At 38.7% G+C, this 16744-nt stretch overlaps 1 protein-coding gene across 9 annotated transcripts in view; it reads left to right on the top strand.

Annotated features, from left to right (window-relative positions):
- TLK1 (tousled like kinase 1) overlaps positions 1-14397 on the top strand; it is a 170165-nt gene extending 155768 nt beyond the window's left edge. For all 9 annotated transcript variants that reach the window (XM_055379153.2, XM_019022664.4, XM_063694982.1 and 6 more), the window contains 3 exons: positions 7406-7517; positions 8476-8583; positions 12503-14397. In XM_055379153.2, the coding sequence (XP_055235128.1) occupies positions 7406-7517; positions 8476-8583; positions 12503-12679 (397 nt within the window). In that variant the 3' untranslated portion in view covers positions 12680-14397. The remainder of the gene's footprint in view (positions 1-7405; positions 7518-8475; positions 8584-12502) is intronic.
- Positions 14398-16744: the final 2347 nt, after the last annotated feature.

Here is a 16744-nt window from a genome sequence, read left to right as displayed (position 1 = left end):
ATTCACCAAAGTGGAGAACATAAACTATAACATTTCAAAACAAACTTAGTTCTCAGAGAAAATTAGTTTAGCATAAAGAGTGACATTTTAATGGAAGAAAGATAACTGTGTTCAACTTCATTGAAACAGGATTGTGACTACAAACATAAATGTGACTTCAGGTTTTCCAGAACAGTGTTCACACAACCTGAGCACATCATAACCAGTTACACACGATGCCACTTCTGTATAGATTTCACTTTTAATGAGCAGGGATTAGTCATATTCGTGTATTCTTTTAAAGCCACTTTAAAATTTTAAATTTGGCTTGTGGCATTTCCTAGGAAGATGGATAAGATAATAATGTCATGAATTTTTTCTTCATATTTTAAGAAAACTATTCAAACTGGTAACCCCCTGAAAGTCAATATTCTTAAAGTCTTTGGACTTTTTTCTTTTAGCAACAAGGCTCATTTTTTTTTTAACAACAAAATCTTATTCTAATAAAACCAACAAAAACAAAGCATCTTGGTAGAATCTTAGATTCCATGGAAGATAGCTTGAAAACCATGTTCTAAACAATAAATTATTCTTCCTCTGCAGGACATTCTCATTATTTATTTCTCTCTCACTCTGGCTTCACTAGTATAGGGAAGGACAAGGAAATTTCCCTTTTACAGATGGTCGAGGGACAAAGAGCTTATGTTTCAGGGGCTGTACTGGAAGGAGATACAATAATGGCATTGTTCTATAGGAACATGGAATGTATTTCTCATGGAAATCTGTGGTCCAAAAATTGGTTTATGTCTACAGTCATATTAGTTGTTTAGCTATGTACAGCTGACCTTGAATAATATGGGTTTGAAATGCATGGGTCCACTTTTATGTGGCTTTTTTTTTTTCCGATAAATACATTGGAAAATTTTTTGGAGATTTGCAACGATTTGAAAAATCTCACTGATGAACCATGTAGCCTAGAAATATTGAAAAAATTGGCTGGACGCGGTGGCTCATGCCTGTAATCCAAGCATTCTGGGAGGCTGAGGCGGGCGGATCACTTGAGGTCAGGAGTTCGAGACCAGCCTGGCCAACATGGTGAAACCTCGTCTCTACTAAAAATACTAAAAGTACAAAAAGTTAGCTGGGCATGGTGGCCATGCCTGGAATCCCAGCTACTTGGGAGGCTGAGGCAGGAGAATTGTTTGAATCCAGGAGGCAGAGGTTGCGGTGAGCTGAGGTCACGCCACTGCACTCCTGTCTGGGCGACAGAGCAAGACTCCGTCTTGAAAAAAAAAAAAAACAAAAAATTAAGAAAAAGGTATGTCACGAAGACATGAAATATATGTAGATACTCGTCTGTTTTACCATTTACTGCCATAAAATGTACACAGATCTATTATAAGAAGTTAAAATTTATCAAAACATGTATACAAACACAGACTGTACCTGGTGCTATTTGCAGTTGAGAGAAATGTAAACAAATGTAAAGATGCCGAATTAAATAATAACTTCATAAAATTAACTGTACCACATACTGTGTACTGTAATAATTTTGTAGCTACATCTTGTTGCTATTGTAAGGAGCTCAACTGTTTTGAGTATCTGTTTAAAACACTGTGATGCTAATCTCCTCCACGTGAGCCATTAATCTCTACAGTAAAAGGCCTATCGCAGTAAAAAGTAATCTCTCGTGATTCTCAAATATTTTTCATCATGTTTAGTGCAATATTGTCAACCTTGAATAACATCAGTAATGATGGAAGTGCTCTCAAGGAGCAGAGAAAAATCATGACATTACAAGAAAAAGTTGAATTGCTTGATATGTAGCATAGATTGAGGTCTGCAGCTGCAATTGCCCACCATTCCAAGATAAATGAATTCAACAAAAAGATCATTGCTAAAAAAAAAGAAATTTGTAAAGCTGTCACTGCAGCTATGTCAGCAGGCACAGAAACCTTGTACTTTTTTTTTTTTTTTTTTTTTTTTTTGAGACAGAGTCTTGCTGTGTCGCCCAGGCTGGAGTGCAGTGGTGCGATCTCGGCTCACTGCAAGCTCCGCCTCCTGGGTCCACACCCTTTTCCTGCCTCAGCCTCCTGAGCAGCCGGGACCACAGGTACCCGCCACCACACCTGGCCAATTTTTTGTATTTTTAGTAGAGACGGGGTTTCACCGTGTTAGCCAGGATGGTCTTGATCTCCTGACCTCATGATCCACCCACCTCGGCCTCCCAAAGTGCTGGGATTACAGGCATGAGCCACCGCGCCCGGCAAAACCTTGTACTTTTTGCAAAATACCCTTTTATCTCTAATTGAAAATGGAAGCTGTGCATCGTGGCTCATGCCTGTAATCCCAGCACTTTTGGGAGGCTGAGGCAGGCAGATCAGATCACTTGAGCCTGAGAGATGAAGATCAGCCTGAGCAACATGGCAAAACCCCATCTCTGCATAAAAATACAAAAATTAGCCAAATGTGGTGGCACACACCTGTAGTCCCAGCTACACAGGAGGCTGAGACAAGAGGATCATCGCTTGAGCCTGGGATGTGGAGATTGCAGTAAGCCCAGATTGCACCACAGCACTTCAGCCTGGGTAACAGAGTGAGAACATGTCTCAAAAGAAAAGGACAAAGAAAATGCAGCTTTCTAGGTGCATGATACCCACAGACTGTAATGTGATTTTAGAAAAAGCAGGCCGGGCGCGGTGGCTCACACCTGTAATCCCAGCACTTTGGGAGGCCGAGGCAGATGGATCACGAGGTCAAGAGATTGAGACCATCCTGGCTAACACGGTGAAACCCCGTCTCTACTAAAAATACAAAAAATTAGCCGGGCATGGTGGCAGGTGCCTGTAGTCCCAGCTGCTCGTAGTCCTAGCTACTTGGGAGGCTGAGGCAGGAGAATGGCATGAACCCGGGAGGCGGAGCTTGCAGTGAGCCGAGATTGTGCCACTGCACTCCAGCCTGGGTGACAGAGCCAGACTCTGTCTCAAAAGTAAAAAAAAAAGAAAAGAAAAAGATGATATGACCATTTTAAAGCAAAAGGAAGGTGAAGGATCTAAAGCTGGAGAATTTCATGCCAGTAAAGGATGGTTTAATAATTTCAGAAAAAGGGTTGGCTTTTAAAATGTTGAGATAACAGGAGAAGCAGCTCCCACGAACCAAGAGTTCCCAGATGCTATTAAGAAAATAATTGAGGCCAGGCGTGGTGGCTCATGCCTGTAATCTCAGCACTTTGTGAGGCCGAGGCGGGCGGATCATGAGGTCAAGAGATCGAGACCATCCTGGCCAACGGTGAAACCCCATCTCTATCAAAAATACAAAAATTAGCTGGGTGTGGTGGTGCATGCCTGTAGTCTCAGCTACTAGGGAGGCTGAGGCAGGAGAATTGCTTGAACCCAGTAGGCAGAGGTTGCAGTGAGCGAGATCACACCACTGCACTCCAGCCTGGGCAACAGCAAGATTCGGTCTCATTCATGAATGAATGAATGAATGAATGAATGAATGAAAAAGAAAAAATAATTGAGGAGAAAGGATAGCTGCCTGAACAGATAATTTAATGCAGACAGAAGTGCCCTATTCTGGAAAATAAAAATGCCATGGAGGACATTTATTTGTAAGGAAGAGAAGTGAGCACCAGGATTTGATGTAGGAAGGGACAGGGTAACTCTACTGTTTTATGCAAATGCAATTGGGTTTATGATCAGGACTGCCCTTAGCTATAAAGCTGCTAACTCTGGAGCCTCAAACAGAGAAGATAAATACCAGCTTCCAGTCTTTTGCCTGTACAACAAGGAGGCGTGGACAATTAGAACCCTTTTTTTGGATTGGTTCCATCAGTGCTTTATCCCTGAAGTCAGGAAGTACCTTGCCAATAAGGGATCACCTTTTAAGGTTCTTTTGATACTGGACAATGCCTCTGGCCACCTAGGAGCCCATGAGTCCCCAAACACAACAATATCTGTAATTCAGCCTCTAGATCAAGAGGTCTTAAGGAACTTTAAGGCTCATTACACATGATACTCTATGGAAAGGATTGTCAGTGCTGTTAAAGAGGACACCAGTAGACAGAACATCATGAAAGTCTGGAAGGATTACACCACTGAAGATGTCATCATTGTTTTAGAAAAAGCCATGAAAGCCATCAAACCTGAAAGAGTACATTCCTGCAAGAGAAAACCATGTCCAGATGTTGCATATGACTTCGCAGGATTTATGACAGAGGCAGTCAAGGAAATCATGAAAGAGACTGTGGATATGGCAAAGAAGGTGGGGTGAAGGGTTTCAAGATATGGATCTTGGAGAAATTCAAGAGCTAAAAGACACCCCTCCAGAGGAATTAAGGTGACTTGATGGAGATGAGTGTTTCCAAACTGGTGCCAGATGAGAAAGTAGTAGTAGAAGAGGCACTGCCAGAAAACAGGTTGACATTAGACAGCCTGGCAGAAGGGTTTCTATTAGTCAAGACATTGCTTTTGGCTTTTATGACATGGACCCTTCTATAATACAGGCACTGAAACTAAAGCAAGTGGTGGCAGAAAGATTGATACTATATGAAAAAGCAAAACAAATTATGTCTGTAAAGTTGCCCTGAGTGTGTCTGCCTCCCCTTTCATCTCTTCCCCTGTCACCCCTGAGACAGCAAAACTAACCCCTCCTCAGTCTACTCAACCTAAAGATGACAAGGATGAAAACTTTTGTCATAATCCACTTTCACTTAATGAATAGTGATTTTCCCTTACGATTTTTCTTAATAGCAATTTTTTTCTTCTAGCTTACTATAAGAATTTAGTATATAATATAGCATATAAAATATGTATTAATTAACTGTTCATGTTATCAGTAAGTCAACTTCCAGTCAACAGTGGGCTATTAGCAGTTAACTTTTTTTTTTTTTTTTGACAGAGTTTCGCTCTGTCACCCAGGCTGCAGTGCAATGGCACGGTCTTGGTTCACTGCAACCTCTGCCTCCCAGGTTCAAGCGATTTCTTCTGCCTCAGCCTCCCAAGTAGTTGGGATTACAGGTGCCCGCCACCATGCCTGGCTAATTTTTTTGTATTTTTAGTAGAGACAGGGTTTCACCATTTTGGCCAGGCAGGTCTCGAACTGCTGACCTCGTGTTCTACCCGTCTCGGCCTCCCAAAGTGCTGGGATTACAGGCATGAGCCACCATGCTCAGCCTAGTAGTTAACTTTTTAACTTTTTAGGGAGAGTCAAAAGTTAGACGTGTGGCCAGGCACGGGGGCTCAGTCATGCCTCTGATCTCAGCAGGAAGACCACTTGAGCCCAGGAGTTGAAGACCAACCTGGGCAACATAGCAAGACCCTGTCTGTATAGATTTTTTTTAAAAATTAGCCAGGCATGGTGGTGTGTGCCTGTGGTCCCAGCTAATTGGGAGGCTAAAGTGGGAGAATCGCTTGAGGCTTGGAGATCGAGGCTGCAGTGAGCTGTGATCGCACCACTGCACTCCAGCCTGGGCAACACAGTGAGACCCGGTCTCAAAATAAATAAATAAATAAAAATCATACATGGATTCTCAACTGCATGGGTCAGTGCCTCCAACCCCTATATTGTTCAAGGGTCAACTGTATTTGATATCTTTGGATAGCACTATAAATACTCGTATATTTTAGAATACACATATAATATTGCTCTTATAGATTACCTTTCATCCTCAGAAACTTAAAATATTTAGTTTTTTCTCTCTGGTCTCAAATTCACTAAATCCTGATGGATATCTTTTCCCAAGTTACTTTGACGTCAATTTCTGTGGTTGCTCTCCTTGCATACGTACACCTTGTGCCTGGAGAGAGTATAGCTTAATCTTTACAAGCCATTCCTGTTTCAGTTACACACATAGACACCTGCGTAAAATACACACTTTTATTGATAAATCCAGCTTTTTACTGCATTACAAATGAGTTATTGGTTATCTTTGGTGGTTTTACTTCACGGAAGTTTCATGTGTTTTTTAAGAGATCTGTCAACATCCTGCTGAAATCTTAATGATTTTAGCATAGTGAATACAAAACTGCATTTTTTTTAAAAGAAAGAGTAAATTCCCATTTAGCAGCATTATTCGTTTTGATAATTTTATCTAAATTTTTGAGGTGTGAGATGCTTGCATCCTTGTGATGGATCTTTTACTTATAACTGGAGATGACAAATTGATTTTTACCCTTCATCTATTAAAAATTATGAACTGGCTTAGTGTGGTGGCTCATGCCTGTAATCCTAGCACTTTGCGAGGCCAAGGTGGGAGGATCACGTAAGGCCAGTAGAGACCAGCTTGGTCAACAGCGCAAGACTATCACTACAAAGAAGAAAGTATTAGCTGGGTGTGCTGATGCACCTCTGTAGTCCCATCTATTTGGGAGGCTAAGGTGCGAGGGTCACATGAGCCCAGGAGTGTGAGGCTGCAGTTAGCTGTGATCGTACCACTGTACTCCAGCCTGGGTGACAGAGTTGGACCCTGTATCCAAAAAAATTATGAACTTATAAATAGGACTTACATATTTTTAAAATAGTAATTTTGAATACCCATTGTGTTTCAGACACTGCTAGTGCTTGAAACTGCACAGTGAATAAGAGTTCCTTGAGCTGCTCACGGTCTGGTGTGATTGTAGTTTAATGCCATAATAGAGGCATTGCACCATTCTGCAGTAACACAGAGAAAAGCAGAGCCACTGGGGAGAAGCAAAAGATGGCTTATGGGGGTTGGGTGGGTCTTGAAGAAGAAAAGATGCTAAGTAATTGGAGTGATTAGGGAAGGCAGTAGTGATTGTCATATTCAAGAGCTCAGAGGATAAAGGAGAGCCGAGTGGAGATGCAAGTGAATTGGTTTTGACTAGCCAATTTGGCGGGTTAGGGTGGGGGAAAACAGTGTGTGCAGATTTTGAAAATGTATGTTGTTGCCAGATTAGCATGGGTCTTGTGTTACAAGCAAGAGATACAAGGTCTTGTTGGCAGTAAGTGCTGTCGAAGTTGTTTGAACAAAAGAACCATGTGATCAGGTGTATATTTTAGGGAGAGAAGTGCCTACAGTTTGAACAGTGGTTAAAGAGGATGGGAGAGGGTTTCTTCTACTATTATTAGATACTGCAAATAAGACCATTGTAATCTCTTTAAGTTTTTGTTTCGGTAGGTAGGTGGTAGGTAGGTAGGTAGGTAGGTAGGTAGGTAGGTAGGTAGATAGATAGACAGACAGATTAGATAGATAGAGATGAACTTTATCACAATGTTGTGTATGTTGGCTCTAGAGTTAAATGATAAAAGAATGTAAATGCTCCAGAAGTTCAGTTGATGATTTTCACTGATGGGAGTCCTAGAGTTTATATATGAATAAAATTCGTGTTCTAAGATTTTACACTTAGAAGATTTTAAGTTACAGATTGTCAGTAGTAACCTTTTTTCTCTCCCACAAAACTTACAGGTATTTACCTCCTGAGTGTTTTGTAGTTGGAAAAGAGCCACCAAAGATTTCCAACAAGGTTGATGTATGGTCGGTTGGAGTCATCTTCTTTCAGTGTCTTTATGGTAGAAAGGTAAATTGAATTCTACCAGCCTTCAGCTATACAGAGATAAATTAAGTTGAATTTTTCCTTCTTAAAAGCAAAATTTCACTAACTTAAAGTCAATTTAGATCCTTCTAAAGAAAGCCAGGCTTCTCCTCTATTTCTTCCTAAAATTTCCATGGATCAGAATTATTTTAATGTCACACCAGTTTACTTGACCTACTTTTTGCTTTCTTTCCTTTTTTTAAGAAAAGAAGTAACTATCTGTTAACATGCTAATATTTGGGATTGGGAATACTGGAGTCAATACTTTTCATTATCCACCATTCACTTGACCTCCTCTTACACCCCCCACCCCACCCACACACACAGTTTGGCCTGGGTGGGCAGTTTCCCCCTGTTGCTCATCAGGGAAATACCATCAAACTTAGTCTTATTTCCCAACTTCTTTTTATATTGAAGTTGGAAGTGCAGGTTACCATAGATATTATCTAGCCCACATCCCACCCCATCCCTTCATCAATAGGGGAAGGAGAGGTTAAGGGATTTGTGTGGGATCTCCTCACTCCAAATCCAGAGCTCCTTCATTTAAATTCGCCTGTGATGCACACAGTATTTTATTCTTTGGAAATTGTCATAGACATTTTCATTACTACTTCATCTCTTCTCTAACTGAACTTCATTGTTTATTCAGAATAAAGTTTTAAATGTATTTTTATGTTTTTATCTTATGTTGCAGCAGCATTATTTTCTTCTTCTTACAGTGTTTAATCTATGTTGAAGATCTGTTAGGTAGGCTCTCTTGGCCTGCTATCAATTATAGCTTGTTTGTATGAGAATTCATCTCAGGTTTCGAATAACTAAGGAAGATTTTAGAACACAAGATATTTGGATTTTGGGTTTTGGGAATTCGCTTAAACAGAAATGATATCTGTGTTTAAATATTTTGTGAGAAAAGTATCTCAACATTTAATTTTTTTTTTTTAAGCCATTTGGTCACAATCAATCTCAACAAGACATTCTTCAAGAAAATACAATATTAAAAGCCACAGAAGTCCAGTTCCCTGTAAAACCGGTTGTAAGCAGTGAAGCCAAGGTATTAAATTTTTATAAATGAGTTTTGTGAAGTAACTTTTCTTTCATCAGTTGTGCTGACAACAAGGTAAGTACTTTCCAGTAAGTAAAGTCACAAGACTCGCTGCTGCAGGGGATCTGTCCAGCAGGGGCTGGTGATTTACTTTCAGAGAAGGAGTTGCATCAGCCTCTGGTTGCTATAGTTTTTATCTTTTAAGCTATGGTCTCTGATTGTTTATGTTCATCAGCTGCTACTTTGAAAATTAGGGAAAAATCACAAGATCTGGGCTCATCATTACCTTTTATGTATTATTTTATCTGCTTATGTTAATACTGAGATATATAAGTATATAAGAAATATTAAAAGTAATAATAAGGCTGGGCATGGTGGCTCACACCTGTAATCCCAGCACTTTGGGAGGCCAAGGCGGGCAGATCATCTGAGGTCAGGAGTTTGAGGCCAGCCTGACCAACGTGGTGAAACTCCGTCTCTACTAAAAATACAAAAATTAGCCAGGCGTGGTGGCACAGGCCTGTAATCCCAGCTACTTGGGAGGCTGAGGCAGGAGGATCACTTGAACCTGGGAGGTGAGGGTTGCAGTGAGCCGAGATCACGCCATTGCACTCCAGCCTGGGTGACAGAGCAAGACTCGGTCTCAAAAAAAAAATAAATAAATATAAATAAATAAATAAATAAATAAATAAATACCATTTATTTAGTGCTTTTATATACATTATCTTGTAACAGCCTTATGAGGTATAGGTACTTTTGTTATTCCCATTTTATAAAAGAGAACAGCCATGCCATGGCAAAAGGACCTGTTCAGGATCATACCAGCTAGTAGGCAGCAGAGCTGCGGCTCACAAATATCTACTCCTCCAGGCTCCAAAGTCCATAGCCTTGACCTCTATGCTGGTCTGTATTAGCTCTTGAGAGCTAATCCAGTATAATCCATATGTCTGTATAATAAAATTACAGGAAATAGCTGTTTCTAATTAGTAGCAAAACTTTTTTGGTGTTCAATATCTTCCTGCCTTCATTCTATCGGCCTTTTCTGTTTGTGTTTGTATTACTCCTCTGTCACACTTACCACAAGGCTCTTTTCTCTGTGGCTTGCTGTTGTAGTCTTCTCTTTTTTAAACCTGGTCAAATTCATAAGACACATGAAGCTCCTATTTTTTTCCGGTGTGAATAGTTCAGGCCATAAGAATAATTCATAAACAGACACTGTATAGTTTCTATATTCTGTTATTCTTAGTGCAGATAAATACTGCGAGATGTTTGGGGTCATAGTAACCTACCTAATTGAAAATATGCTGGGTTTTGTGTAATCTCACTGATTGTGTTTATTAGAACTGTCCAGCATTCCATTTTGTCTCTTATATCTTTATTGGTTTTTTGTAAATTATATGAATGGTGGTTAAAACATTTTGACAATTAAAAAGATAAATATAGGCCAGGCATGGTGGCTTACATTTGTAATCCCAGCACTTTGGGAGGCCAAGGCAAGATGATCACTTGAGGCCAAGAGTTCAGGAACAGCCTGGGCTGTAACACAATGAGACCCCATCTCTTAAAAAAAAAAAAAAAAAAAAAAAAAGAGGCTAGGCTTAATAGCTTATGCATATAATCTCAACACTTTGCAGGGCAGAGGTGGTTGCTTGAGCCTTGGGGTTCAAGACCAGCCTGACCAATATGGCAAAACCTGGTCTCTACCAAAAATACAAAAATTAGCCAGGCATTGTGGCACACATCTCGAGTCTCAGCTGCTTGGGAGTCTGAGGTGGGAGGATCACCTGAGCTCAGGGAGGTCAAGGCTGCAGTGAGCCATGACGATACCGCTGCACTCAAACCTGGGGGACAGAGTGAGACCCTGTCTCAAAAAAACCAAATAGGCCATGCGCGGTGGCTCACACCTGTAATCTAGCAATTTGGGAGGCCCAGGCAGGCAGATTGCCTGAGCCCAGGAGTTCGAGACCAGCCTGGGCAACATGGTGAAACCCCATCTCTACTAAAAATACAAAAATTAGCCCGGTTTAGGGGCCCGTGCCTTTAGTTTCAGCTTCTCAGGATGCTGAGCTGGGAGGATCGCTTGAGACCAAGAGGTAGAGGTTGCAGTGAGGTGAGATCGCACCACTGCACTCCTGCATGGGCGACATAGCAAGCAAGACCCGTTCTCAAAAAAACAAAAGAGATAAATATTCTTATTCGAAAGCAAAATGAATTATTTTTGTAAGATAAATATGACTCCTTTAAAAATATTTTAACTGTGCTAACATCTAAATCTTGTCTTATTTTCTGTCTATAGCCTCATTGAGAACAGAAATTAAATGAATTTAGTTGACGCATGATCTGTTTTTTTAATACTGACTGAAAAGACCAGGAGGAGTGGAGTTGCCAAAGGCAAAGTCTCATTTAGCCATTCCTGGTTCTCTCCTTAGGCTCTTAATAGGCGCCACAGTCACCTTTTTGAGATCTGGAATCCAGGAAGGGTTAAGGGGTTGTTGGGGGGATATAATATTAATATGATACAATTATATGATATAATTTTAATATTTTAATGTAATATATAATATCTCTATATTCTGTATCCCTACAGAAGATACCTTTGCCAAGTACTTTCCCTGACTTGGTGTGGGCATCTTTAAGTACATTATTTGTTGCAGACTTAACCTTAACCTTGCTATCGATAGCCTTTCCACTCCTCAAACTCTAACATATCAGTCTTGATGTTTTTTTCCCTGTTAATCATTTTTCAAAGTGATCTCTGAAACTTTGTTAAAGATAAAAAAGATCAGTCCTCTAAGGGATCAGATCGACTTCCAATAAACAGTAAGCTATGGTAAAATGAGAATAGCTAGGTATATTTTTAGAGAAAAATATACTTCTAATGAATTTCAAAGCAAAGAAAGTACAAAATAGTTACCTTTTAATGTGATTATACTTCTGTTTAATGGTATATATTAATTTCTAGTGTCAGCAATAAGAAAGGGAAACAATTACCAGTTACCTCCTGAGAATATTTTATCTGTTCCCTCCCCCCAAAAAAAAGGATGAACCTCAAAATTTAATATTGGGTGAAAGAGGCCTGGCAAAGGAGAACATAATTTATAATTCTATTTATATAAAATTCAAACAATCAAAACTCAACTATGGTTTTAGAAGTCAAGATAAAGGTGACCCAGGTTCGACTGGGGACAGAGCCAGTGCCTGGAACTGGGCATGAGGGGGATTCAGAGGTTCTTTTTCTTGATCTGGTTGCCAGTTACATAGATGTATTTACTTTGTGCTATGCACTTAACGATTTGTGTGCATTTCTAAAAATGTGTTACACTTCAGGAAAGGTTTTTTTTTTTTTTTTTTGTAAGAGGCTATTCTCAAAGAAAAACTAAGTAAAATTGGTTTGAGAAGAAAAAAAATAGTGATTATATTCTGTTTATTTAGCTTTTCCAGGAGTGTAATGATGCATAGAGTTAACCTGGGAAACAATGTCCCTAATGAAAGTGTCACTTCAGTGATCTCTTCATCTAAAGAAAGTCTTTATGTCAGTAGGAAAAAAAAATAATGGTTGAAAATAGCATCTTACCCTTTGCTAAACTGAAGTGATAACAAAATGGGATGAGGGTGGGAGGACTGTTTAGCAGAAGAAAAATGCTAGAAAAAAGTCTTCAGAATTTCGTAAGCAGAAACAACTTTCCAGTATAAGTTCAAATGGTTGCAATAGTAATTTAGACTGTAAAGTGAACCACTGCAGGGGCTTCAAGCAGTGAGTTGCATTTGGAGTGAGAATTTTCTAGCCACATAATTTTTTTTAAGGTTTGAACTTCCAATAAAATGAGATCTACTTATGTCTTAAATGTGTCCATCCTTCTGTTGATTCAGTTGATTGATATTTAGAAGGGAAAAAGATCATTAATTGCTGACATTTTCTCTTTTTGAGGCATTTATAAGACGCTGTTTGGCATATCGAAAAGAAGATCGATTTGATGTGCACCAGCTGGCAAATGACCCATACCTTCTCCCACACATGAGAAGATCAAATTCTTCAGGAAACCTACACATGGCTGGGCTGACAGCATCCCCTACACCCCCTTCTTCAAGCATAATTACTTACTGACTTTCCTCCAAGATTGGCATGATATCTTTGAATTGCTTCCAGATGCACACTTAAGTTTGAGAGCATTTGAGTGTTTTTTTGTTTTTTGTTTTTTGTTTTTTTTACACAAGACGTGGTTAAGAACTGTTTGTGAACTGAAGTTCCTCATAGTGTCATTTGTATGAGAGTGGATCATGGACAATGAATAAATGCACACTTCTGACTGTAATTTTGAGCAGTGAAGGATGACTGCCTGTTACACAGAAACAGTTACACAGAAACAGGAATACCATGTTAAGATAGAAGAAAAAAATTTTGTTTATTTCGGGGAACACTGTAAATAACGTTTATAATACTTAAATACATTTGGTTGTTACTAGAGAGTTCTAATATGAAGGGTAGTTTTTCATTATTTAAAAACACATGGAAAAATATGAGACATATTTCTAACATACGAACTATAGTGCCTGGATACATTCTTCAGCATTTGGCAGTTAATCTGCTGAAACCAAAGTAAGAACTGAATGACAGTGACAGTTGTGTTTTATAGTAATAGAATGTGAGAGTTAGAATCTTTGGACAAAGTTAGGCTTTGTCATTTGCCTATTCAGACTTTTACCAAGTTGTACCTCGAGATCACATGTCCGTTTTCTTTCACTGGTTATATTAAAGGGAGAGCTATTATTTCTGAATACTTTACACCTTTGACAAAATGAGCTGCTTGTTTTGAAATCAGCTGAATTCACTAAATTATAATATTGCCAGTGTTTTCAACATGTTAGAATTGATAACAGGTATTTTTCTTTTGTTACCAGGCCTTGTTCATCAACAGGTGACAGTGTGTAACCAAATGCAGACCAGTTCTATGCAGGATAATGATAAATTCCCTTCTAGCTCTATTGTAAATTGTTGTACAGATGTCATATTTCAATTACTAAGTTTCAGCAGCTTATTCTTGTACAAATGTTTAAAATATGGCTTTTCTAATTGGATATTGTATTTTTTTTTAAGTCTTCTTGAAGGCACTCTAATTGCTGCTAAATGATGTTGCTTCTTTGCTAAAAAATTAAATGACCTAGAAGGTGCAAGTTGACTGTACATCATAGATATTAAAAAGCAGACAGTCATTAACAATCAAGATGTAAAAGTGATCCATGTTGGACATAATTGAGTTTTTTAAATCAGTTTATTGGGTTCTAGGGCTGTAGAACACATAGATACTAGATTTTTAATTTGTTCATGGTTATTCTACATTTCTAGAAAGTTCTTATCAGCAAGATGGTCCCATAAGCAAATTTCTTGTGGTTTGTACAGATTTGTTAAAATGTGAACGTTTTCTAACTGCCTCGTAGGGTAGAAACCAATATTTTTCAGGATGCTGTATTTCACTCCTGTAAGGACTTTTTCTTTATTGTCACATTCATAATGCTGATACTTACATGTAAGTTGTTCATGTTGCAGGAAAAGGTTATACGTACCACGGATTCTCTTTAATATTGTACAGTTAAACTGTATTTCTGATGTTGCAAGCCATTTTGTTTTTTCATTGTACATAGACACATTGTCTCTTTAAAATGCTGCTGAAATTGTAGAGAATATAGCCAAAACAGTAATAAACAATGACAGTTAAAATGTAAAGACTATGAAAATTACATTGGAAGGGAGCTTTCAAGATGGTAGGGTATTGACTAACTGAGCTCCTTCACTTAAAAATCAGCTGAATAAATTCCGTAAGTATACTTCAAGACAAGTGTAAATTGTTTCAAGCTGTTAAAGTTAAACCTAATAACCATTATCAAGGCAACTCCTGGGTAAGTAACGCTTAGAACCATCAAGAGTGGTTTAAGGGGCTGGCTATACCCATTCCTCTGTAGAGCAGAGAGAAATCCTATTAAAAAAAAATACTACATGGTAATGAAATCTTAGCATTGATTGAGTGCTTTACGTGCCGCCTGCAAGTTTTCAGTTTTGTTGTTAGAGTTTTTGTCTTTATGAATGATAAAGTACTATGTTCATAAAGTAACATTTAAATTCCTGAACTAAAAGGAAATGCCCATTGTGCTTAAAATTTTGGGGAGATACGAAGTGAATGTGTAAATCTAACTTTGAGGTTCAGTAAGTTAAGTAGTATAGACCTAGAGATCACTGCTTTACCATTTTACTTTCAAATGAATGAGAGCGACTGCTAGTGGCAAAACGCAGAAAAGGGGAAAAACAAGCCATGAAATGAAGTTACTTTCTTGACCTGGGTTTAGGTCATCATTTTAAAATCAAAGATGTGTAGGAGATGAATCAACTTATAGACCCATATTTTCCTTCTAAAAGTTTCCCAAAGAAATGTTATAGATTTTGAATAACATGCCAGTGACCCAGCAGGTCCAAGATGGCTAACCAAGATGGCTAATTTAGCCACATTGAATAACTTACTTTTACCCTCACATGGAAAGTTGGTATCTATTGCTAAATGATTTCAAGGTCACTCTGACAGTCTTTGACACTGTTTTTTTTAGGGTTTTATTGTTTTCTGGTCTCCTGGTGTCTGTCCTCAGAATTAAAGCATGTCCTGCATCCCTAAGATGATAGCCAAGGCCTCTCTTTTATTAAGAGTCAGCACTGATGTAGGGTAAAATCAGCAGTTTTTGCATATGATTTTAAAATCTTTCTTTGATTTGAATTTGCTTTAGTATGTGCATGTTGAGAGGAAGTAAGTGTAGAAACCACCCTAATTTGTAAGTTGGGAGTTGGAGATACTTGGTGGTTTTTCAAAAATAAAGACTCAATCTTTTTTTTTTTTAAACACTCACTACCATCTCCTTCTAAAACAACTCTGTCAGTTTAAATGGCATACAAAATGTTAACAAACACCTCATTACGTGAAGAAGTCAAAATGGTGAAGAGCTTCAGTGAAACATTTTTTAAAGAGTATATTGTGTGTTGTTTTGCTGTTCATCATTACTTATTAAATGCAGTAATGTTGATTGCCCTCATGCTGTTAGCTGTGTTTTAGTTGTATAGTACAGTTCACCTAGATTAATTTACTCTTAAAATTTAATTACATTGCTGTTTGATTTTTGTGTGAATGTTATAACCTTACTTACACATTTAGAAGCCCATTGACAGGTCTTTCTTTAATTCTGCCTTAAGTTTTGACCTGTTAACTGATGATTTTTCTTCTACATATACTAAATTTCAATGTTCTGAAGATTTAATCTAATTCAAAAAGTGATTTTAGGCTGGCAGTGATGGCTCATACCTGTAATCCCAGCTCTTTGGGAGGCCAAGGCAGGTAAATCATTTGAGGTCAGGAGTTGGAGACCACCAGCCTGACCAACATGGTGAAACCCCATCTCTACTAAAAGTACAAAAAAATTAGCTGGGCATGGTGGTGCATACCTGTAATCTCAGCTACTCAGGAGGCTGAGGAAGGATAGTCACTTGAACCCCAGAGGCACAGGTTGCAGTGAGCTGAGATCATACCACTGCACTCCAGCCTGGAAGACAGGGTGAGACTCCATCTCAGAAATAAATAAATAAATAAGTGCTTTTAGCAGCTAGTTTTAGAATTAAATTGGAATTCTAGTTCCTGTGTTTCAGTTCATTCTTCGGCAGTTTTAGAATTTATATAACTTGTTTTTCAATTTAAATTAGATGTATTTCCTACAACATAAACATCTCCATTTACCTTCCCCTACTTTCCCTTCATTTCTCTTTTTTGAGGATTCCTCCCCCCCCCCCCCCCCCCCGCCCCGGGAATTCTATAATTTTTGAAAAGGAAAGATTTGAGTAAATGTGTTTAAATCAACTTTTAAAGTTATTTGCGGAGAGCCAGAGAATGGGGTAGAAGAGTTATTCATAGTTAGGACAAAAATGCATGGCTTTCACCTGGAAATCTTCATTTGTCTAAAGTAATAGAGATGTGGATTATCTACACACATATGACTGGTTTTGTTTTTGTTTGAGACGGGGTTTCACTCTGTCACCCAGGCTGGAGTGCAGTGGTGTGATCTCAGCTCACTGCAACCTCTGCCTCCCGGGCTCAAGCTGGGACTACAGGCGTATGCCACCACTCCCATCTACTTTTGTACT

The sequence above is a fragment of the Gorilla gorilla genome, chromosome 11 (genome assembly GCF_029281585.2).
Source record: "Gorilla gorilla gorilla isolate KB3781 chromosome 11, NHGRI_mGorGor1-v2.1_pri, whole genome shotgun sequence".
NCBI classification, from domain to species: domain Eukaryota; kingdom Metazoa; phylum Chordata; class Mammalia; order Primates; family Hominidae; genus Gorilla; species Gorilla gorilla.
Note: the sequence above shows the minus strand (reverse complement) of the source record. Positions and strands in the feature narration are given on the sequence as shown.